This window comes from Kwoniella europaea, chromosome 1 (genome assembly GCF_036810445.1).
Source record: "Kwoniella europaea PYCC6329 chromosome 1, complete sequence".
Lineage (NCBI taxonomy): Eukaryota > Fungi > Basidiomycota > Tremellomycetes > Tremellales > Cryptococcaceae > Kwoniella > Kwoniella europaea.
This window is the reverse complement of record NC_089487.1, coordinates 8,112,838-8,135,025: the sequence shown is the minus strand read 5'-3', so window position 1 is coordinate 8,135,025 and position 22,188 is coordinate 8,112,838. Positions and strand designations below refer to the sequence as shown.

Sequence of the window (22,188 nt, the reverse complement as noted above, 5' to 3'; positions counted from 1 at the left end):
GACGGCCTCATCGGTCAAAGCTCTAGGTCTAAAGATAAGGTGAGAATTACATGCAATGGAACATGTTGGCAAATTATACACCAAGACCAAGCAAAGAATATGAAACGTTATTGAAGAAGGAATTTATGAATATGATAATATGGTTTACACGCCATGAGAATCTATGTAACAATACCGTACTTGTGAAGATCTAAAATTGCGAAAATTATTTTATCCAGTATCAAAATATTGCGCTCACTCATCCCTTTCCCCACTTATATCTTCTCCCCGAAGTATCTGTACTTCCTCAGACTCGGCATATTCTTCGTTGGGTTGGTCTTGACCATCTTGACTCATAACACCGGAGTTATCATCAAACATAGTCGATTGCGGCTCGTTCTGCTCAGATTCTGCCCAATCGGCTGATCCATCTTGTTTCTCATTATCGATATCGATATCGATGTCAATATCGGATAACGTGAAATCCATATCTACACCTTCATCCGCTGCTATACGCTATACATCCCGAATCGACAACGATCAGCAAGATACTTCTGCCCTGTTCTAACATATGATGAACGACTCACCGCATATTCAAGGAACAACCTCATCATGTATGCTTGAAGATCTTCCATCCTGAACATACGTTGAACGAAACATTGCTATGACAGTATCCAAGATCAACAACGCAAGTCAGTTATATCAGTAGTGTCCCAAACCCTGACAATGGCTATACTCACCCCATTCCTTGCTAGGGCAGCTGCAGTCTCGTCAAACCCAAGTTCAGGATGTTTAGGTGTTCCTCGGAAACTACGATGGAACAATCGAACGAGTTGAGTATTATGATATCAGATACGCCCTCAAGGGATGGGGTCAACTCACAATGCCATTATATCGGTCAAATCTGAGAAATCCAACTTGGCAGGAACGTACATGAACCAGCTGTGTCACCAATCAATCAAATCAAAACATCAGCATTCCCTTTTATATCTTGGGTATCGAATGAGTATGGCGAAAGTTAAAATGGCTTGGGACATACGGTATCAAGTGAGGTTGAAACCATTCGGTGAACATTGTCATTTTGATTACCATCGAATTTGTACTCATCAATCTTCTAAATCGACCACTGTCATATAACCAACCATATAATCAATCAGCTATTGGACACTTGCGTTGACCTTAAAACCTGGCGGGTTGGTGCTCGGTAGTGAGTACAGGACTCACCTCCATCCATTCCCATCTATATCCAAGAGGAATTTATGTCGATTCAATTCTTCTGCACCTTGATGGCCTGCCCACTGGATCTCTCGTCTGTCACACAATATGTAATCCAGCATCAGCTCGATCATCCAATTTGTGGCAGATCAGAGAATGCGCTCACCTCATATCCTCACAAGTCCCATCCTCTTCAGAGCACTGTATAGGTTGACCAGACAATTTCATATCATAATAAAACTTCATGACTTCTTCCGTCGAGTATTCATCTTCTAGCGAAGTGAGCGGATCGTTCATACTTCTCCTTTCCTTGTCCTGCCGTTGTCGTTCAGACCTCAACGAAGTATCAGATGGAGGAGCAGAAGCGTGATATTGTATTTTGCCTCTTCGATGTTCATCTCCCAGCTGATCATCCCCTTCTTCAGAAAATGATTGATCTTGTCCAAGATCAGGTATCATGAACTCCATTAAATCTTGCGAGGTGTTGGCTGCAAAGTGATGTAATCGGATACGGTGGGATTGCCGCCATAGTAATGTTCGATTCATCATCGATATTCCCGTTGGACTGCCTCGCTATTTGAGAATATCAAATGTCAGTTCAGCAATCCTCTCTAGATATCCTTGAATCACACATGGGTCAAGGTATCGGTGTGAATGAACTCACCCAAACAAGCTTTGAACTGGTTTTCTCCTCCCATATAGGGTCTTTACCGGGATTATCATGGAACTGATCCAAGGGAGTAACCAAGATGTCGGAGCTGCACAGATTCATCCCTTTATCAGCTATTGCATCAAAAGGCAAGTGTCGGTAGAATTGGGCTTACTTGATCGATGTTTTGGCGAGACTGAATAAAGGTAATAGCTGGGTATGAGGTTTCGGTAAGGAATCATGACCGTGAGGTTCGAGTGTCAATCCATGTAAAGGAATTAGATAGGGGTCTGAGTTTGACGGTATTGCCAGGTCAGTCTAGATTGATGATGCAGATATAGGGCGAGCTGGACTTACTCTGACATGGATCTCCAGCTTCCAAACTATCATAGATGAATGATTTGCCTATCACCCCAAACGCAATCAGCATCTCGACTTATCACATTCATTGAATATACAAGACAAAGAGGCAATGTCGACTCACCCTCAGAGTATCCCGCATCTTTTCTGAAATTCGTTTTCGGTGCGCAACTCCTACTTAATTTCACCTCACTATCATCCGTCTCATGCAGATGAGTCGTTACTTCCCCTCGTAGTCCCAAATCAATCAATGACCCTCTTCTAGCCCAGGATAGGTATATCTGAGGTTGGTCAAATATCGAAAAGGTAGCTTTCATGTTAGGTAAGTATTTGATGAATCCCTTGAGGAGATTGGAAGTTTCGTGCGCTCGGGGGAGGGTTCCACCCCATTTGAGTCCTCCGGGATCACGTATCTGGTCAAATGTACAAAGAACATGTCAATATACCATTCGCGAGGGTGATGGTCAGAGGAAGGGTTCTTGAGATAGTATGATATACATCATATAATATATCCTTTCGATAGTTAGGTCAAACAGAAAGAGAAACTACCCACCTCAATCTCTACTTGTCCATCTTCAATAACAAGTGTAAAAGTCTTTTCCATATTCTCTACCATCTCCATCCTTCTTTTCATCTCCTCTTTAGGCAATGCAAAGAACGGCGCCAGATCTAGATTGATCCTATCATACTCATCTGGTAATACCAGATTATGTTCCATCGCAAACTCCCACCATTTATCGAACCCTCTTGGAGGTTTACGTCCATACCTCCTGGTATATTCCTTAACGGCCTCTGAGAGAGTCCGACTTTGTCTTGATAATAATTCTTCCCATCTTTTCTCTCCTAGACTCAATAATTGAGGAATTGGATGAGGAGCATCTGGATCATCTGAGATTATTAGATGACCTGTAGGTGAATAGGTATGATGACTGTGCGTATGGCTATGATTATGGTTGTGAATGTGATGGTGAGGTGAGGAAGGTATGTGGGAATTTGGGAATAAAGATCGTAGACGATGTAAGTCCCTTTGATAAGCTTCAACGGGAGAAACGAATCTACATAACCCATCGTCATATTCTTCCTCTTCCTCCTCTTGTGATTTCTGGCCAAGTCCACCGAAGAACCCTTCTCCTCCTCTCTTATTCCATCCTAGACTCAATACCTTCTTTCCCTTCAAATGAATGTACGCCGTCTTTACGGTAAATCCCAACAAACCCAATAACACCAAATACACCAAAGCCCTTTTAGGTGATCTGATATATTTAGGTAGATGTCGCTTTCGAGGAGGAGGAGGTTGACCCAGACTGAATACAGGTGGTTTGATGTGCAGTTCACGATTGCGCTCGATTCCTGATGTGGGCGATTCCGGATATTCCCTCTGAGGGGCTCGATAGGATGGGACGGCCGGGAGATGAAGGGGTGAACGAGGGGGTGTGGACGTTGCGCGGTAAGGTACTCGAGGTGAGGGCTGAGAGTGAGGCATTGTAGAAGTGTTGGCCTGTAGGTGAGGACCTGTGGGCGACGTGGAGGAGATACAAGGGAAGTGTTCTTTGTCGAGTTATCAAAGTTGAAGAGTGTCAAAAGAAGGTGACTGAGGGTATAAATAGATTGGTGAGTAAGATCACCATACCCGTATGCCGGTAATCGTGAAGAGCGACAGGTCACAGAACACGCGAGGTAAGGAGGGGGAGCTCTGGCTGATGTGGATGATACAGTACGCGAAACGAAGAGAATGAGAGGATGGGGGGAAAGTTAAACTGCTTGCATGGTCAGTAACCAATGTGTGCCTTCTACAGTCAGTCCGTGAATTCAGTGTACAGTGTTGCTTTCTCCGGACAAGTCAGCCGCCGTGTTGTACCCTGAACGATCGACATCTACGCAACCTGGCCTACGCCATCCCTCTCTGCCCCTGGGACATTATGTTACCCAAGACCGAGCACTCGAATGTAACATCGGATATCGACCGTCGAGTACCATACATCGATGAGAGAAGTACAGTATACACATAATCATAGATACAGCAAATCTATCTAATCCAATGCATCCCCATATGCTCCTGGCGGCTGTTTGCGACTAGGCTCAACATGAGCATACGCATGGGAATCATGTATATTGAAGTCATCCAATCGAAGTGGACGTAATTTGAAGCCCTGAAACAAATATAGTGGGATCAGCATATGGAAACTTTGCAAGATTTTTGGTCATTACTTACCTCTCTTCTAGCCTCTTCTAACCCTTCTTTACCTGCTTTACCTTTATCTCGCATCACCTCACGTACAGGTACCATAGCTGCGTTCCTACATGTCTCTCTCAGATCTGATCCTGACAATCCATCGGTCTTGAGTGCTAGTTGAGGGATGAATGGGGATTCGAGGGTGGTGTGAGCAAGCATCTGAGGGATGTTACAATGCTCAGTTAGTTTACTCGGGATTTGTCCGTGAGATATGAATGAACTGACAAGTGTTAAGATCTTTATACGCTGGTCGTAATTCGGCAACCTTATAGGGAATCTCTTAGGCATTCGTCGTAAGATGGCAGGATCGATACTACGATGGTAATGCCTCATGTCAGCTTTGCTTCCCAGTGAGGGGTATTCGACTGCGAGCTGCTCACTCGTTCGGTCTATTCGTAGCACCTAGCACCAATATACGTGTATCCGTTCCTGATGTCAACCCATCCCAAAGACTATGATAGAGGAAAGATCAGCTTGACATTGACAGTAGTTTTATGCCAACTTACGTCATGAACTCCGCCTTCATCATTGCTGTCACTTCATGATCTCCAGCTGATCTCTCCCGGAACAAAGAATCTATCTCATCGATGAATATCTAAAGATAGGAAACGAACGTAAGCAGCAGTCCCTTCGATTGACATTGATGAGGTGTTTCAAGTATGCTCACTATACTAGGTTGTACCTTCTTAGCCAAAGAGAACAAACCCGCCACCAATTTGTTCGATTCTCCAAACCATTTGTTCGTTCTGTAGGATTTCATCAGCTCTTTTCTCGCCAACGGAGAACATAGCATGAGAAGCCGACTTACAAACTCGATAACGGTAAATTGATGAAAGTCGCTCCACTTTCTTTCGCCAATGCTTTCGCAAGCATCGTCTTCCCGCATCCTGGATGCCCATATAACAGCACACCTTTGGGAGCAGATAACAATCCTCCTCCAGCAGATGCGAATAATTCAGGAAACGTCAAGGGGTAAATGACAGTTTCCTTGAGAGAATTGATAATTTCATCCAAACCACCTATCGAATCGAACGTCACATCTATCTTTGATGGTGGGACTATTTCTCCTGCTATTGTCGATTCATATTCGTCCAACTCTAACTCGGATAGCTGCTTGTCTGTCAAACCCGTCTCGGAAAGTAGGAGTTTGCCCTTCTCTTTGGCTTTTTTGGATGATCGAGATGAAGGTGAACCGCCATCAAGGGATGATAGGACGTATCGGAGTGCGTAGTAGAGTGCGACCTGAGAGACATCATGTAAGCTTTATGTTTAGTAGCCGAAGTTAGGGACATCGCTGTTAGCTTACCTGCGATGCAGCGAAGAATGCGACTATTCGAGGAAGAACAGAAGATCAGATCAGACATTAGTCGTATATCTTAGAGGTTTTCTACACTTGATGACTTACCATCCATCACTACCCTTCCCATATCTCTTCGTGACATGTTTGCCGTCTATCTTTCTAGTATCAATCAATGAATGAGGGTATGCTATCGTAGAATGCGGTGATGAAATACAACAACATTATTGAAAAGTCGATGGATTCGTTCGGCACGGCATCCTTCCAAATATCTTGAGCCGGTCAACGGTCAATGGCGATTTTAGGCGGACGTTGGTAGGTTACCCAACAGGCACGCCACAATCTGGCTTACCGCTGAGTGTGCCTAACCGCTGTTTGTTTATCTTCTGGTGTTGGGGTGGAAATGATCGCGCCTGCTTTTTGGCAAACTGTCCTGTGCGTAAACAAAATACTATAGCTGATCAATCAACATACATATCGACTGTTCTCCTCTCAACATAGCTCATCTCACATTTTATTGGCTTGATACTCGGAAACACAGCCAGTCATGTCCACTCAACCCTTGGCCCAGATGATGGGCGGTCTATCCCTCGGAGCAGGCGGCGGACCACCCTCACCTTCACCTGTTGGTCGGTCACATACCAATAACAATCAATCCTCTTCGCAGAACAGATTACCTCCCGTCTTGAAGAAATACATGAATCCGGGGCTGGTTCGACCTCCCAATACAGGTCTAACTTCTTCGTCAAGTACGAACAATAAATATGGTGAATCTCAGAGAGGCCCCTTGATGAAATTAGCAGGTATCAATGTTCCAGTTTCTACAAAACAGACAAACTCTCCAGCAGGAAAGTTGAAACAACATACTGCACATGGATTACATGGACCGGTCCATTCCACTTCCTCCAGGGCATTGTCAAGCTCAATCAATCCCAATATACCTAAATATCCAAGTAGTACCACCCAGACGACGTCTAATAAAGGAATGGAATTGGGTAAATACGATGGAGGACTGGAAGCTGATGTAGAAGACAAAGAGGTGGTGACGGGAGAATCGGCCAAATTACTGGAAATGGATAGTGGAAGGTGAGTCATATATAAACTATCAAAGCTGTTGATCTAATTTGGTTTGATCGTGTTTGTTTTCACGCTACACAGCGCAGGTATACCATTGTCTCTACCACAATTTCAAATTGGTCGACCTTTGGGTAAAGGTAAATTCGGTAGAGTGTATTTGGCAAGGACGAAGGCTCCACCGCACTTCATAGTCGCTCTGAAATGTTTGCACAAATCGGAAATCGTACAAGGGAAAGTTGAGAAACAAGTTAGAAGGGAAATTGAGATTCAACAGAACCTCAGGTGAGTCACGTACTACCTCTAGCAGATTATCTCATGTCACTATGTGATCAGATGAGCTGATGTATCATATCATCATGAATAGACACCCGAATATCCTTCGCTTATATGGCTATTTCCACGACTCCAAGCGGATCTTCCTAGTATTAGAATTCGCAATGAAAGGTGAACTGTACAAACAGTTGAGTAAATATGGGAGATTCGATGAAAAGAAAAGTAGTAGAGTGAGCTTACCTCCTTGATTGTGGACATCGAAGCAAGCTAACGAATATTACTTCTCCGATAGTACATTGCTCAAATGGCAGACGCATTATCGTATCTACACAAGAAACACGTCATGCACAGAGATATCAAACCTGAGAATCTATTGATAGGGCTGAAAGGGGAGTTGAAGATTGCTGATTTTGGTTGGAGTGTGGTATGTACTATATCTCCTTGCATTACGACATGAGATCAAATGCGGGATGACGAGCTAATATAATTGTTGTCGTTACAGCACGCACCTTCAAACCGACGAAACACCTTATGCGGTACTCTAGACTATTTACCTCCCGAGATGATTGAGGGTAAAGAACATACTGCTCAAGTGGATTTATGGGCATTGGGTGTGTTGTGTTATGAATTCTTAGTTGGAAGTCCACCTTTCGAAGTGAGTTACACGACTGAACGAGAAGATAACGTGACTGATGGTGCAAAAATAGGATCATGCGGGACATCAAGCTACATATAGAAGGATAAGAAATATAGACCTGCATATACCAGAGAGTGTTTCTCCGGAAGCTGCCGATTTGATCACAAGGGTGAGTAGAATTGCGTCGCGTCAGTGGTCGAATACTGACTGCACTGGTGTGTTTTAGCTACTACGATACAACCCCGAAGATCGATTGCCTCTTTCCGAAGTATTGGTACATCCTTGGATCTTGAAATACCAGAAGAAAAGATCAACAGGTGGAGTAAGAGAATCATAGTTGATCAATGACAATATTTCTATTCGTGGTTTCCGTGGCTTTGACTGTTCGTGTCGGATTTTGGGAGGTTTGATCGATTTATGCGAGCTAATCTTACCCTTTTATTTTCTCTACTATCCAATCATTTGCTACCGGTATTCTGTATTTAATTCTCTGCATAATCATGGATCTTTTCACAATTCTCGCCCATACCCGATGATCTTTCCCGTTACAAATCACTAACAATCCACAAGCAACTATGCGCTTGCCTGTTGAATACTGAGGAGACTAACATGTAGAGAACTGACTTCCACTTATATCTTGCGTTTCATAGACTACCTGTTCTAGTTCACAATCTGCTCCTTCACCTCGAAGTCTAAATCAATATCGTAACGATCCCAATCCTCCTTATCCATTGACTTGGCATCTTTTGCATCCATCATCCTATAATCCAACGTACCGCTGATCAAACCTGCCAAATCTACTGGTCTATTGCGGGACGATACATATCGTATACCCTCCTTGCGGTCAGAATTTAAATTGGAGAATGCATACCAACTTGATCGGACCGATAACTCCCTTGTGATCGCTTCTCTTTCGTATGACTCCAGTGCCTTTATACCTCGTTCAAGACCTTCGGAGTGAAACCAGTATGATCCAGGAGCGATATCGGTACCCCCCACCAGAGTCCTCTTGGGGATTATACTTGCGCTCACCACAGCGTTACCGACAGGTACTTCTTTACCATTTCGGATGGTATACATTGTTCCGCTTATTGGTTGGGTGATCCATGGTTTACCTTGATAGCTTGTGACTTCTGTCGATCCATCACGACTTTGAATAATGTCGCCGGTCACATCGACTATAAGATTTCCCTCTGACCACAGTCCACTATGTCTTTCAGGCTCGCTAGTGGATGGAGAGTGTTCGGCAAGGCGAATATTGGGGCCGTTGTCTGATGTCAGAGCGTCGATTAAGGTGAAATTGATGGCAGAGCCGGAAGGACGGAACTGACATTTACCAAGGAACGTCCGATTCCGATTGGGAATGGTTGGAGTATTTGATGGTACTGTAGCTACTATTCACGTGGAAAACGGTTAGAAAGCAAGACATCATTACATTTTCACATGAGAGAGATTGAAAAGGATCTTACCGTCCATACGAGTAGTTTGGTAAGGATTTGACATCGTACACTTGCACTTCTAGGGTGTTGGAAAATAGTAAATCAGGGAATTATGATCATATGTATACAGTCCTGCTCATTCACTGGATGTCGGCTGTCGGTGAGGATCCTTTAAGTCGGAGCTGTGGCGTACGTCATGCAGCAAGTCGCACAACGCATCCTGGCACAATGGATCATGACAAGGGAGAGTGGGAGGATGAAGGTTCGTTTCTCTTAAAATATACAGTATCCATTTCTTCAAAGAAAACATAATGTACCATATCCCCATTTCACCGTATCACGTGTGATTTTTTCTCCTTAAACAGGGAGAGGTATAATAAACTCATACTGCAACTCGCGCCTTAACACTGTAAGTGTTAGAGAGATTCATGAAAGTACGGTAATCATAAGTCAAGTCGAGCCAAGCAAATCAATTTTCGACGATCTCATAATCTAAATCAATCTCATCAACTTGTCTAATCCTCTGTCGATTCGTTTTCCGACCGCTCATACCATTCGTGTCGTCGACCTCAGTATCTTGGGATGTTGAGAACTGTCCCACGATCAGTCCATGCAGTTGAACCGGTTCTTCCCTGGCAGGTTCATACTCTATACCCCCATCAAGTTTGGAATGATAATATGCGTTCCACTCAGACGCACGCGATAGAGTCTTGTCGATTTCATAGTACTCATACTCATCCAAGTCCTTAATTGCTTTCTTCAGACCCTTACTGTTGACCCAATGATAACCCTCTGCAAGATCATTGACATCAAGTAAAGTCCTTTTGGAAACTATGCTGATATTCTTGTAGGCCCTGCCCATGAATATGTTGTGATCGACTTCGGACTTGGTGTACATCTCCCCTCTGACATGTTTGGTATCCCAACTCAAGCCTTGATAACTTTTCACTGCCTTTTTGGTACCATCTGACATTGGTACAGTCTCGTCTCTCACAGTGATGAGTAAATCCCCTCCGGACCAAATCCCATCATGTTTTTTTGGCCCAAGATTGACATCCGGTCCTTCATCAGCTGTGAGAGCATCCCGGAGAGTGAAGTAGGACGATCGACCTTCTGGGATGAATCGACATCTCCCGATTAGGGTTCGATGAGTGGGTTGGGTGTCTGATTGTGTTGGGTTGGATTGACTGGCTGCAAACACTACATTCAAACCCTCTGTCAATCGGATCCGGTGACGTGTACCGTGAAGGTACAAAAGGGAGCTTGTACTTACCATTTGATGGTGTCAATTCAGGCATTCCTATTATTTATAGCAATGCACAGAGACCAGACTGAGCCCTATTGGTAGATTAGTGTGTTTGTATGATTGTGGGGTAGACTATTAGCCTCAATGAGATGTACCCAAAATATATGTAGTGAGGGCAGATGTCAGTGTCTCTTGATTATAAGCGTATGTCATAGGGAGATCATTTGCTATTATTCGAAGAACTTGACCATATATTCGATTGAAAGGTGGGTTGCGAAATGAAAGGAAGATTGTCCCTCTGAGCTGCTTCTCTGGGACTTTGTTGCTTTCCATGTACTACCGTATTGTACAAAATGTGCCGTACCGCCCCTGGAGGATATGGGAACGGTAAATGCTGTAGCCTGCATCATCTTTCCATGCTGATCTGTCATGCCATTATTTGATTCGCATTCATATGTTCTTCCTTTCAATTTGTCTTAACCATATATGCAGATTATAACAGAAGTGCGAAATCTATATGAGCTTAGCCTATCGAAAATAGAGGTGTTGCTACGAGATCAGTGAGACATCCTATGAGTTCGTCACCATTTTGTCTGAGGTCATTCCTACGGTGTGGCCCGTAAGTTTCGTATCTGCATGTATACTTTCTCCAGAATCCAGTGCACCTGCCAGTCGAGTCTATCAGTCGAGTCTTCCATACCGAGGTGAGAGTCATGACTGGTCTGAGCATACATGAAGTGAGGTAAAATGTCCTTCTCAATATCTATTGAATCATCAGCAAAGCCTGTACAAACCGAAAAGTGAAAGACGATATGCTATCAAAGTGCACATCAAGATCGGATGGGTTGAGCAAACTTCAACCTCATCATCTCCTTGGTCATGTCCTTTCTGCACGCAATCATCTTGTGCCACTACCATGAAAATGCCACCTCCACTTGTAATTTTGCTTCCGTCCTCCATCATCTCAAAAAGTCCACAGTCCATCGATGACTTTCTCTGCATACTTTTGAAAGCGAATCCTTCGTCTTATCCGCATCCATCCTACATACTCTAGCCCTCGGCACCTACATTGAAAGCAATCCAAGACAAGCCTTGCAAAGATGTCGTTCTTATTTGGTGGTGGTAGTACGTTTTTTGCCCCTGCTTCACCCGCTTCAGAACCTTCCCTTGCCTGACGCACTTGAAATCATGTAAATAGACCGATCAGTTGAAGGGTCCGTCGATCCTGCTAAGATAGAAATGGCCGTTGCTGAATTAGGTGAGCCGTTCATCCCTCGTGCTATTTAAGGATTGATTAAGCTGACGATTAATGTGTAGATATGATTACCGACGTCTTGTAGGTCCAGGCTCTCCTCCATTGTCGGATCACGGGATTTCCATGTATGATTTGCCAATTGCATGACGTTAATAGTAATCGACTCGTCAACTCATGTCACACCAAATGTATCTCTCAAACACCAAATAATCATCGATACGTCGAAGGTGATTTATTGAAGGGAGAAAGTGTGTGTATCGATAGGTGTACTGCTAAATTCTTCGAGGTGAGTCTGCTTCCATCCTGCTGTAACGACCTCGGAACTTGTGTACGGATTGAAGTTTGAGGGAATGCGATGGTGTGTGAGGGATAATTCAGGGGAAGGCTGGAGGGTCATGAACGATGGATAGTCAACAGGATGGAAATTTGCGGAGGAAATAGTGGACGCAGAGAGAAACGACATGGCCTGAATCGACATGGCGATCTTTCATCAATGGCCAATACTGACTATGCTCCGTATCTTACTCAGGTCAACAAGAAAGTAGGAGAGAGGATGTCAGCAATGGGAAGTGCAGCTCAAGCCACCGGTTCTTTCGGTCGATAAATCACAAGATCCATTCCCCATCCCCAAAAAAGCATCAGTTATCAAACATATATATAATGTATCATATGCAGGATATACAACTTCTCACATCGCGAATATAAAAGTACAACAGATCGAACCCAAAATAGAGATGTGATGATTAAGCAAGCGAAGAGATGTTGTGTTATGGGTGTTTTAGGTTTAAGCCGGCAGATACCCAGTAGAATCCTGTTCGTGGACATTGAAAGTACTGGCGCACCCCTCTCATAGTTGTGAGCTTGCCTATATAGCTAAGCAGCCATGGCGACTCTCTCTTCCTTCCGTTCGGCTTGTCGAGCTAGAGGCAGGGTAGGTCAGTGATCGTCGATCAAGAAAATCTAAGGATGCAAGCAAGCAAGCATGCAAGCATACAAGGAGACTTACTCTCTGCTGCTGGTTGAGCCGTGGTAGGCTCTTCCACGGGTACATCTGGCAAAGAGACGGGCTGTTGATCCGGTAAAGACGGTATAGCAGGCTGAGCTTGCCATCAGCATATATCGTTATATAAGACGTCAGAAGACTCGTAGGGAGACTCACCAAAGCCTCTTGCTGCAATCGTTCCAGTTCTTCTTGGACTGCTTCCTCCTCTTCTGGTGACATACTAGACATGAGGGCTTCGTCGATTTCCTAGACATGTTACAAACAATCAGCCGGGTCAAACAAAGTCCCTCTAAAACACAGCATGTTCTAGACTTACACGCTGATATTCCACACCTTCTCTAGTCTGGTCCATCAATTTCTCCACTCTCTCTAGCGACATCTCCGCATGTAGTTGTTTCAGAACATCTGCACCCATTTCAAGTCCATGCATGACTGTGTTCTGTATCTGTGTGAACTCAATCGTGCTAACCTGTAGAACCACAATATCCGTTCGTCAGCTGATCAATTATTGTGGACTCGAAGATAGCTTACTAGTTCCTGTAAAGTCATCAATTGAGCATCCGTTTTGGCAAGAAGCTGTTCCTGATACTTTCGTTGTCTAAGAGCAGTCAGAGCTCGTGTCTACAATGATACATCATCAACTCCGTTCGTATGAGTGAATAGAAAGACATACCTTGTTACCCGCCTTCAGAGCTTCTCTAGCTATTTCCTGCTCTCGGTTCAACACCACTTGCAACTACAATCTCTATAAGCTTGACCGAGCAAAGGCATAGAATTTATAGCTTACCCTCTTTTGATACTGCTTCATCTTGTCTCTCTGTAACTTTAGACTATGATCTCATGTAAGCTGATTATTCAATACTCATCAGTCCACTCACTCGAGAATGGCTCGGTCCTGAGCTGTTATCTTGGGTCCTGGTTGGGCCATACCCATTTTGACCAAAGCTGCTTGAAAGTATCCCATCTTGCTGTGGATCTGTTCTCTCTTTCGTACACTATCTAGGTTGATGCATGGATGTAATGGGTGGGATAGGTAAGAAAGAAACGATGTAGATATCTGATGATGTTATGTTCTCGGTAATACCCGCCAAGAGTCCACTTACTTCCAGCTGTGGAACGGACAGTCGATCGCGTTCATCATCTCTTTCACCCCCCTCCATTCACTCAACTCACTCAGCTGTGATATCTATACCATCGATATTCGCTGTTTTCTAGGTCTCATGGATCCTGCGCCATGTTCGGTACCTCTCTCCAGGACAGGCTGAACGCAGCAGTCAAGACACTCGAAGCTACCGGCTCTCAACTCCAAGCCCGCGCACTAAGCGTGAATGCCAACAACAACCAGAACGTCAGTACATCATCACCCAAGGAAAGTCCTAGTCGATCTGCATCTCCCTCCATCAACAAATCACCTATACCTTCCACGTCGCCTTTAGCTACTACCGGCACGATCACGGAGAAAAATGGCGATAATGTATCGCCTACCAAATCCACAGGAGGAAGTGGATCAATAGCAGCTGGAAGTTATGTTGGATCTACTGCGCATTTGGCTGAGAACGCTTTGTCAGGATTGAGAAAAAGTTTCCACTTTGGTAACAGGAGTCCTCAAGATTTGGTCAACAGACCCACTGTACCCACTAGTTCTGCAGCAGGGGGATCAGGATCCAACCCACAAGAATTGAAGGACATCACTTCTCCCACTTCTTCGCCTTCTCTAGCTGGACCTTCAACCTCAAGACCATCTTCACCCAATCCTAGACTTCTACCCACTTCCACCTTTACATTGGGGTCTGACCCACCCTCGCGAGCAGTAACACCTACACCAACATCAGGTCCAGGTCGCAGAGGTTCCAAATTAGCTTTGGATCCCGTTATCCCTCTACCACCTCCCGATCCCTCTGATCCAGCTACGTATCCTCTGCCTCCCTCACCTCCCTTATCAGCTACCGAGAACCTCACGACCCCTTCACCGGGATTTGCAGATCCATTAGGGGCATCTCCGATAATTCAGGCCAGTGCGAATCAGGACGTACCGAAATTGGGATTACAGGAAGCTACTCCTGATATCGAGAAGAAGGAAGGGGTAGTGGGGCTGGGTGTAGATGGACTAGATACGGATAAAGTGGAGGTTCAGATAACGACTAGTATAGAAGGGGATGTTGAAGATGTGGAGAAGCCAGTGATTGAGCTGTCAGGGGAGGAAATCAAGAAATTGGCTGATTCGGAAAGACGATATGAAGGTAAGTCTCAAATCTCTGTGATCTTCAAAAATCATCTGTGGAGGGCTACTGATATATAGTTGTGGTTTGAATAGACCTCTCACAACGATTTACAACCTTGCTCACGCAGACGCATAAAGCTAATCAAGTCTTGAAAGAGCTTACACCATTAGAAGGAGGAATAGCAGACCATGAAGCCCTGGAAGGATGGGTCAGGATGGTCACTGGGAAAGTGGATATGATCACAGCTGAGATGAAGAGATTACAGGATAAACTGACCCGTAAGTAGTGTATAACTCACTCAGATAACCTTCGACCATATGGCTGATCCGATCATCGATGACATTAGTACAAGATTCTCGGATGGAGGAGCTGCGCGATACACATCGTTTGGAAGGATCTTCGCAAACTGATCTGATAACCAAGCTGCGCAGTGAATTATCAGAAGCTCAAGAGAAGTTGAAAGCTGCCTCAACGGATAATAGCACGATTACTCAGCTTAAGGCGGATTTGGCCAAAGCTCAAACTCAAGCCAAAGAAGAGGAAGAGAAACGTACCAAGGCTATATCTCTGTTAAAGACGGTGAGGTTGAAATTGGTCAAAGTAGAAAAGGAGAAAGAGGAGATAGAGAGGGACCGTGCCGAGGAGAGAGCCGAACGAGCAAAGGCATCTGAGGAAGTTGAAAGAATCAAAGGTGAAAAAGAAAGAGAGGTGACTAGTTTAAGGAAAGGCTTCGAAAGGGAACTGAATGGACAGAAGGAAAAATATGAGAAAGATATGGCTAGTAAGAAAGCTAATTGGGAATTGGAGATGATCACTACGAAAGCATCACATGCTAAAGAATTATCAGCGAAGACTACAAAAGTGAATGGATTAGAAGCGATAGTGAAAGAGTTGAATGTGAATAAACAAAAGACATTTGAAGATCTACAAGCTAAACAGGCTGAAGCTGAATCGGCTAAATCTGAGATGGAGTTGTTGTCTACCAGAACGAAAGAATTGGAATTCCAACTTCGAGAGGCTAATGAACGAATTGCCCTATTGGAAGATTCTTCTTCTTCGTCCAACCAGAGAAACGTACTGGGCTTGGGGTTACCTAATGGCAGTCCATCTGGATCACCAATGGGAAGTAGAAGGAATTCCACGTCGAACAAAGGCACGGGAGGAGTGGACATACAGAAATTGTTATCTGAAGCAGAAGCTAAATCAGAATCAAAATTATCAGATCTGAGATTCAAAATCAAGTCTTTAGAATTGGAACGAAATGAGATTGAAGAGGAGTGGTCGATCAAATTGCAAGAGAGAGTAAGAGAATTGGAGAAATTGAGAAGACAGATACAGGAAAAGGATATGGAAGTTAGTGATACCCTTAGGGGATTGCAGGAGATGGTGAAGAACGAGTTAAATCCTTGGAGAAGGAATTGATCAAATTAAAGGGGAAATTGGAACAGGGTAAAGGTGATATACAAGTCGCTGTCGAGGCTGAAGTGAGTGAATTTCACCACCGCGTTGATACCTTCTTTCTATGTGCTGTTTCTCATCATATCTGAATCAAGAACCTCTCTCTTGCATAAGAAGCTAACCAGTTTAATCCTCGTGCATCACAGCGCTCAGCAAGAGACGAAATCTCCTCTCTACAAACTCAGATACACACCTTCCAGACCCAATTGGACGAATCCAAGAACCATATCACCCAGTTGAAAAGTACCAATAAAACCCTCCGAGACGAAATGAGGAAATTACAATCGTCCGTTCAATTAATGGAGAGACAGAGGAATCCCGGTGTAGGATATTGGTCGGGAACAGCTCAAGGTGGTTCGACAATCAATCCTAGATCCGGTGTACCTTCGCCTAGTCCCACACCTGTGTCTGTGTCGGGATCGATAGGAAGTCCGACTCAGAGCGAGAGTAGAAACAGTTTAGAAAGTAATAGTACGAAAACCGGTGCGCCGGGTACACCCACAACATTGCAGACTGCTGCGACGGCTTCGCCGAGTGGGCATGGAGAGCTGAAACAGCAGGATGAAGAGGAAGTGAATTTGGAAGTGAGTAAATCCTTCGTTCGTGAATGCTTTCCCTCAGTACTTGAGGAAGATATCAGGGCTTCATGCTAATGGACATTTTCACCTGTTAGTACCTTCGAAATGTGATTTTACAATTCTTAGAACATAAAGAGATGAGACCGAATCTGATCAGAGTCATGTCTGTGATTTTGAGATTTACACCTCAGGAATTAAGGAGGTTGAATGCGAAATTGCAAAGTTAGACTAGATCATCCCTTGAGTGGAATCATTGTTGTATATAGAAAAATGAAACCGATAGAGTCTTTTCTTGGTAATCTTTCAATCAAAGGATCTTGACCAGCAAGCATATATGCATAATATACAAATTGTCTAGGTTTTGTAGGATGGGGTGTGTCGACATAGACTATTATCAATCTCCTTCAAAGCTTCGTTAAGACATATCCACCTATATTACTATAACCCCCACCTCATGGCTAAACTACTACCTACTACACTAACACTACTCAAAGCCATCAACACAGCACTCCAGACGGGTGTTAACCTAATTCCATGTATACCGTAAAACACGCCAGCGGCGAATGGCAAACAAACTACGTTGAAGAACAATGCCCAGAGGAGATTGAGTTTTTGTCGGAGGATGATCTTCTTCGAAATGTGGAGGAGGGTCAAGATGGAGGGAAGTGATGATGAGAGTAGGACAAAGTCTACAAATCCATACAGTAAGTCAGTCATGCGTGTACATGCCAGTTCTAGTATGGATCGATGGACTCACCTGCACTAGCTAGGGTAGCTTGGGAACCATGACCCATCGCACAGCTTACGTCTGCCGCGGCAAGAGCTACAGAATCGTTGAGACCGTCTGCAAAGTGCAAAAGATTGACAATCAAATGTCAATTAGCTCCAAAACTGTGAATTATACAAGCGATAGGAAGGGAGTTGAAATGAGTGACTTACCCCCTACAAACATCACCAATCCTTTGCCATCCCCACTCTCGCCCTCTTTCAGACCCCTTTGCATCCCTCTTATAACCTCCGCTTTCCCTTCAGGTCCCACACCACCTTTCACTTCCCTTTCTTCCAAACCCAGCATCTTTCCTACAGCCAATGCAGTCGACTGATTGTCTCCACTCAACATCGATACTTGTATACCCCTTTCTTTGAGCGACTTGATAAGACCTGCAGAAGTTTCCCGGGGTGGATCAGATAACGAAAAAATCGCTGATAGCTTGTACCTTTCTTCCGATGCAATTTGAGACGCAATGGCAACTACGGATTTAGCTTGATTCGACCATTTCTCCACTAAAGATTGATGGGCCGTATCTAATATCACATCATGATCTATCATATGCGCTACGTTTCCTATGAGTAAGTTGATCGTCTGATTGTCGATCTTGACGATGGCTTTCAACCCTCTCCCAGCGATTTCCTTAGTCTCAAGCACCTCAACGTGATTGAAAGAGATTGTATTTTGCTTCTCGTCGTCCAGCGCATTCGATCCGGAAGCAGCCTGTTCCTTCTCAAGGTATTCCACGAGACCGACAGCCAGGGGGTGCGTACTACCCCTCTCAACCTCTTTCGTCGCTCTCTTCACCCATTCTTTCTCTTTCTCATCTTTGATCATCCACTCTTCATCCGTTACTACACTTTTGCCAATAGTCAACGTACCAGTCTTATCGAACGCGATTCGTCTGATCCTCGTAGCAGCTAAGAAAGCTTCTCCACCGCCCGACGCAAGTATCCCATTTTTCGCTGCTATACCATTTCCCACAGCGTTCGCACAAGGTACAGCCAGTCCAATCCCACATGGACAAGCGACTACCAAGGTGGCGATGGCAAATTCCAATGCGAAGAATACCCTTCCACCGGCTTTTCCTTCATCTTGGTTGTCTACCGTATGGGTTAAAGCGAGGATCAACCAGATTGCCAGTACTAGCAGAGAGAAGTATACGATGACGGGGACAAAGTACCCTGTTAATTTCTCGGCCATCAACTCGAGAGGGGCTTTCCTAGCTGATGCGTCTGATACTGCCCGAATGATCTTTTCTAACATTGTATTTTCAGCTAGGTCGGTGACTTTCATGGTGATGGCGGAAGATAAGTTGACGGTACCGGTGAACACTTGATCGTCGATCGATTTCTTGATTGGGAGTGATTCTCCAGTAAGTGAGGATTCGTCAAATGTCGTTTGACCGGATACGATGATACCATCTGTAGGAGGTAATGATCCAGGCGGAAGGAGTATAGTATCCCCAATTTCCAAGTGATCAACAGGGATTGTTCGTGTAATAGGTGTTCCGGACTCGGAAGTAGATGTTGAAGTGGTACCTTGACTTTGTTTTCTTTCTATGTCATTGTGGACTTCTGTAGCATCCGATGTAGGGGGAGTCTCAACAAGTAGAGCTGTATCAGGTCGCATCTTGCCCAATAAGCTGACAGCATCCGTAGTGCGACTTTTCGCATATGCTTCGAGGGTCCGACCGAGAAGGATGAACATGATCAAGAACACAGAGCTATCGAAATATGTTCCGACACTTTCGGTACCAGGCGAAGCACGAACATCCAGAATTAACATGGCGAGTGAAGCGAAGTATGATACGGTCGTCGAGAGTACTACCAGTAAATCTATAGCCAAGGCATATGTCAGTTTGCCCTTGTTTTCGGAAACGGTAGACTACCAGCTGTACTCACCCATACTGCCAAAAGAGACCAACGTCTTCCAACCCAAAGGTCTAGGTGGCAGCCTACGCATACTCTTCGTTCTCAGAGCAGAAGGCACTAATCGACGTAAATGGGGCCATATAGATGCGAAAGCCCGTTTGTAGAAAATCCTGTACAGATCGCGAAACGATCAGTTGCATTCCAATTAGTCAGGGGACAGATATTGCTCACCTTCCCACCCCGAATTGAACCACCGAAGCTAGCGGCCAAAGTATCAATGTGCCCATATTTGCTGCTCCCCAGACTGGCTCCATCATTTTCATCTTGAATGAACTATGGTGAGGAAGGAGGATCATCGATACTATAGCGCTGTTCCGCACAGGGGTACAATCAGCCTACTGCAATGAGCTATTGAAATTTGAGAATGAGGCAAAACTTACATGATGAAAGTAGGAATAGCAAAAATGATCGCCACCGCACAATGACTAGCGAGCAGTATAGCCTCCTTCTTCTGGATCTTCTTACTTCTCTCGCTCAAACTTTGAGTCTTGAGAATTTCCACTTCGAACTCCGGAGCGACATTCGATATGCCCTCGATCAGATCTCTGATTGTAAGGGGTTGGTAAGGGTAATATGCGATGGTGGTTATTGGAGATTGTAAGGTGATGGGGGTGTAAGTTTCGATTCCAGTCAGAGAATCCAAATAAGAGTTAACTTTTCTAACGCAATCGTGACAGAACATTCCTTCGATCTTTAGTTGGACTGTCCTCAATTTCGGTCCCTCATCTTTCTCTTTTCCTTTCGCCGATGAAGCAGAGAGTGGCTGGGAAGATGATAATTCCGCTCCATAACCTACTTCCTCTATCATATCTTTTATCTGATCAGGAGCTATCTCAGAATAATGTATAATTGTTCCAGCATTGTTGAGCAAATCGATATTGATAGATTCTATACCTTCGTGATCTTGTAGAGCACGTGTAATAGCTCCAGTACATGATGCGCATGTCATTCCTTCAATCGAGAAAACGGATTTGAATGATTGCGATCCTTGTTCTCCTTGGTCTAAGGGTTTACCTTCTAGTTCTGATTTGATGACCTGAGCTTCGAATCCTATATCTTCAATCAAGTTTGCTACGTCATGAGGAGTGGTGGACGACCGATGTCGTACGATACCAGATGACCCAAGTAGATTGATATTCACTGATACAATACCGGGAGTTGACTTGAGCGAAGAAGTGATGGAATTGACACATGATGCACAAGTCATACCCTCAATCGAGAGCGTTGTTTTGATCAAGCCAACTTCATCATCCTTGTTCTTCGGAATGGATGGTACCCTATCATTCTCTAGAGGTAGATCTACCCCTTGACTAGGTTGGGCTTCTTGTACCTGCCCAAGAGCGATATCACGACCTGCTAATTCATCTTGACAGATCTTGCAATGTTCCAAATGTTTCTTCTTTCTATCTTCCAGCTTTTTCCTCTCATTTCCTCTTTTGGTTTGGAATAACAACCTCCCAATCCAACCTATCTCGTCGTCTTCACCGAAGCTATCAAGATATTTAGATCTTGAAGATCCATCGGATGATTCAGCAATTACGTTGAACCCTCCTTCTCCCCTTAATACCTTTAACGCTTCTTCTATAACTCTACCGATAGTCTTGGGTTTGCCGTTCGATGAAGAAGCGGTGTTATCCAGGTCGACAGAGAAAGTGACACTGTGAAGTAATAAAGAGGTGGAGACTGACTTGATAGACTGAATGGTGGATAAAAGTTGGTGGATCGTCTCGCAGCATGAGGTACAGTGCATATTCGAGATCAGCAGAGTGATGGTGGGTAAAGAGGTCGGTAGAGTTGTTTCAGAGGTCATCTTGATTTGTCTATGATTGATATGAGTATAAGATATTTAGTATGGTAGTTTGATTTGTTATGGTGGCAAATTATCGAATGTTCATGGAGTGGAGGGGGAAGAGTGTGGTTATATATCTTGTCTTTATCAAGATGAGACGGTTTCGCCTGCAATCCTGTCAGCGTGAGATTGGCGGAGTATCTTGGCACATGAAGCTCAGTCCGACTGGATAGAAAGATGTTTTCGTCTTTGGCATACAGTCATGAAGCACGAGTGAGCGAAAATGACTCATCCTTGGTACAAAGGACATCTTGAGTAATGTTCAGTTTGAGCACTTTTTGCGGAATGCCTCCACTTGACAGGAAGTACTTGTATGGTCACCCCATTTTCCAGACCAGATGGTGATGATCGGCCTTGACCGCTTTGAGCCACCAGGGACGTGCAGATCTTCCACACACATCTCACCTGAAACGCGACTTGTTTTCTCTTTGTCTCTGCCATGGTCGTATCACCAAAAGGACGAACCCAAGGTCAAGCTTCGATGAAATGATACATGCCTTCGACCTCTGACAACCCATATGGGGAGCAGATCACTTTGGTTATCCTTGTAGGAGACCATGAACAGCCATCCCATCTTCCTCATGTCCTCTGTTCCCCTATCTAATCCAAAGTTATGGGAATCATGTTAATTACGTTTCATTCCTACCCATGGGATGATCATCATCACTTGACTTTCATGTCGAGAATCTTCTACCTGATTGATGTCCATCCTTTT

The 22,188-nt window shown here is 44.4% G+C and overlaps 9 protein-coding genes across 9 annotated transcripts; 3 read left to right on the top strand and 6 right to left on the bottom strand.

Annotated features, from left to right (window-relative positions):
* Window positions 1-234: 234 nt before the first annotated feature.
* Window positions 235-3,686, bottom strand: V865_003078 (uncharacterized protein; the record flags this gene model as incomplete). The annotated part of the gene is made up of 12 exons (XM_066226877.1): window positions 235-495; window positions 567-641; window positions 720-789; window positions 862-921; window positions 1,019-1,105; window positions 1,204-1,290; window positions 1,361-1,767; window positions 1,859-1,952; window positions 2,019-2,133; window positions 2,201-2,248; window positions 2,328-2,616; window positions 2,757-3,686. The coding sequence occupies 12 exons, from the start codon at window positions 3,684-3,686 to the stop codon at window positions 235-237; spliced, it is 2,523 nt and encodes an 840-aa protein (XP_066082974.1).
* Window positions 3,687-4,233: 547 nt separating this feature from the next.
* Window positions 4,234-5,878, bottom strand: V865_003077 (uncharacterized protein; the record flags this gene model as incomplete). The annotated part of the gene is made up of 9 exons (XM_066226876.1): window positions 4,234-4,353; window positions 4,416-4,595; window positions 4,662-4,749; window positions 4,817-4,888; window positions 4,943-5,031; window positions 5,104-5,182; window positions 5,245-5,678; window positions 5,743-5,765; window positions 5,842-5,878. The coding sequence occupies 9 exons, from the start codon at window positions 5,876-5,878 to the stop codon at window positions 4,234-4,236; spliced, it is 1,122 nt and encodes a 373-aa protein (XP_066082973.1).
* Window positions 5,879-6,280: 402 nt separating this feature from the next.
* V865_003076 (uncharacterized protein) lies at window positions 6,281-8,057 on the top strand (the record flags this gene model as incomplete). The annotated part of the gene is made up of 7 exons (XM_066226875.1): window positions 6,281-6,819; window positions 6,892-7,092; window positions 7,175-7,313; window positions 7,376-7,507; window positions 7,586-7,738; window positions 7,791-7,889; window positions 7,947-8,057. The coding sequence occupies 7 exons, from the start codon at window positions 6,281-6,283 to the stop codon at window positions 8,055-8,057; spliced, it is 1,374 nt and encodes a 457-aa protein (XP_066082972.1).
* Window positions 8,058-8,380: 323 nt separating this feature from the next.
* On the bottom strand, window positions 8,381-9,223 carry V865_003075 (uncharacterized protein; the record flags this gene model as incomplete). The annotated part of the gene is made up of 2 exons (XM_066226874.1): window positions 8,381-9,114; window positions 9,190-9,223. 2 exons carry the CDS (start codon window positions 9,221-9,223, stop codon window positions 8,381-8,383), a joined length of 768 nt encoding a protein of 255 aa, XP_066082971.1.
* A 405-nt stretch (window positions 9,224-9,628) lies between these two features.
* On the bottom strand, window positions 9,629-10,457 carry V865_003074 (uncharacterized protein; the record flags this gene model as incomplete). The annotated part of the gene is made up of 2 exons (XM_066226873.1): window positions 9,629-10,359; window positions 10,433-10,457. The coding sequence occupies 2 exons, from the start codon at window positions 10,455-10,457 to the stop codon at window positions 9,629-9,631; spliced, it is 756 nt and encodes a 251-aa protein (XP_066082970.1).
* Window positions 10,458-11,505: 1,048 nt separating this feature from the next.
* On the top strand, window positions 11,506-12,264 carry V865_003073 (mitochondrial import inner membrane translocase subunit TIM10; the record flags this gene model as incomplete). The annotated part of the gene is made up of 5 exons (XM_066226872.1): window positions 11,506-11,530; window positions 11,604-11,663; window positions 11,723-11,741; window positions 11,817-11,946; window positions 12,190-12,264. The coding sequence occupies 5 exons, from the start codon at window positions 11,506-11,508 to the stop codon at window positions 12,262-12,264; spliced, it is 309 nt and encodes a 102-aa protein (XP_066082969.1).
* A 269-nt stretch (window positions 12,265-12,533) lies between these two features.
* V865_003072 (uncharacterized protein) lies at window positions 12,534-13,627 on the bottom strand (the record flags this gene model as incomplete). The annotated part of the gene is made up of 8 exons (XM_066226871.1): window positions 12,534-12,580; window positions 12,667-12,757; window positions 12,820-12,909; window positions 12,980-13,132; window positions 13,195-13,284; window positions 13,337-13,399; window positions 13,451-13,493; window positions 13,542-13,627. 8 exons carry the CDS (start codon window positions 13,625-13,627, stop codon window positions 12,534-12,536), a joined length of 663 nt encoding a protein of 220 aa, XP_066082968.1.
* Window positions 13,628-13,897: 270 nt separating this feature from the next.
* On the top strand, window positions 13,898-17,148 carry V865_003071 (uncharacterized protein; the record flags this gene model as incomplete). The annotated part of the gene is made up of 6 exons (XM_066226870.1): window positions 13,898-14,903; window positions 14,978-15,163; window positions 15,232-16,187; window positions 16,256-16,369; window positions 16,490-16,927; window positions 17,017-17,148. 6 exons carry the CDS (start codon window positions 13,898-13,900, stop codon window positions 17,146-17,148), a joined length of 2,832 nt encoding a protein of 943 aa, XP_066082967.1.
* Window positions 17,149-17,359: 211 nt separating this feature from the next.
* V865_003070 (uncharacterized protein) lies at window positions 17,360-21,434 on the bottom strand (the record flags this gene model as incomplete). Its single annotated transcript, XM_066226869.1, has 6 exons — window positions 17,360-17,610; window positions 17,679-17,765; window positions 17,861-19,528; window positions 19,595-19,734; window positions 19,796-19,933; window positions 20,005-21,434. 6 exons carry the CDS (start codon window positions 21,432-21,434, stop codon window positions 17,360-17,362), a joined length of 3,714 nt encoding a protein of 1,237 aa, XP_066082966.1.
* Window positions 21,435-22,188: the final 754 nt, after the last annotated feature.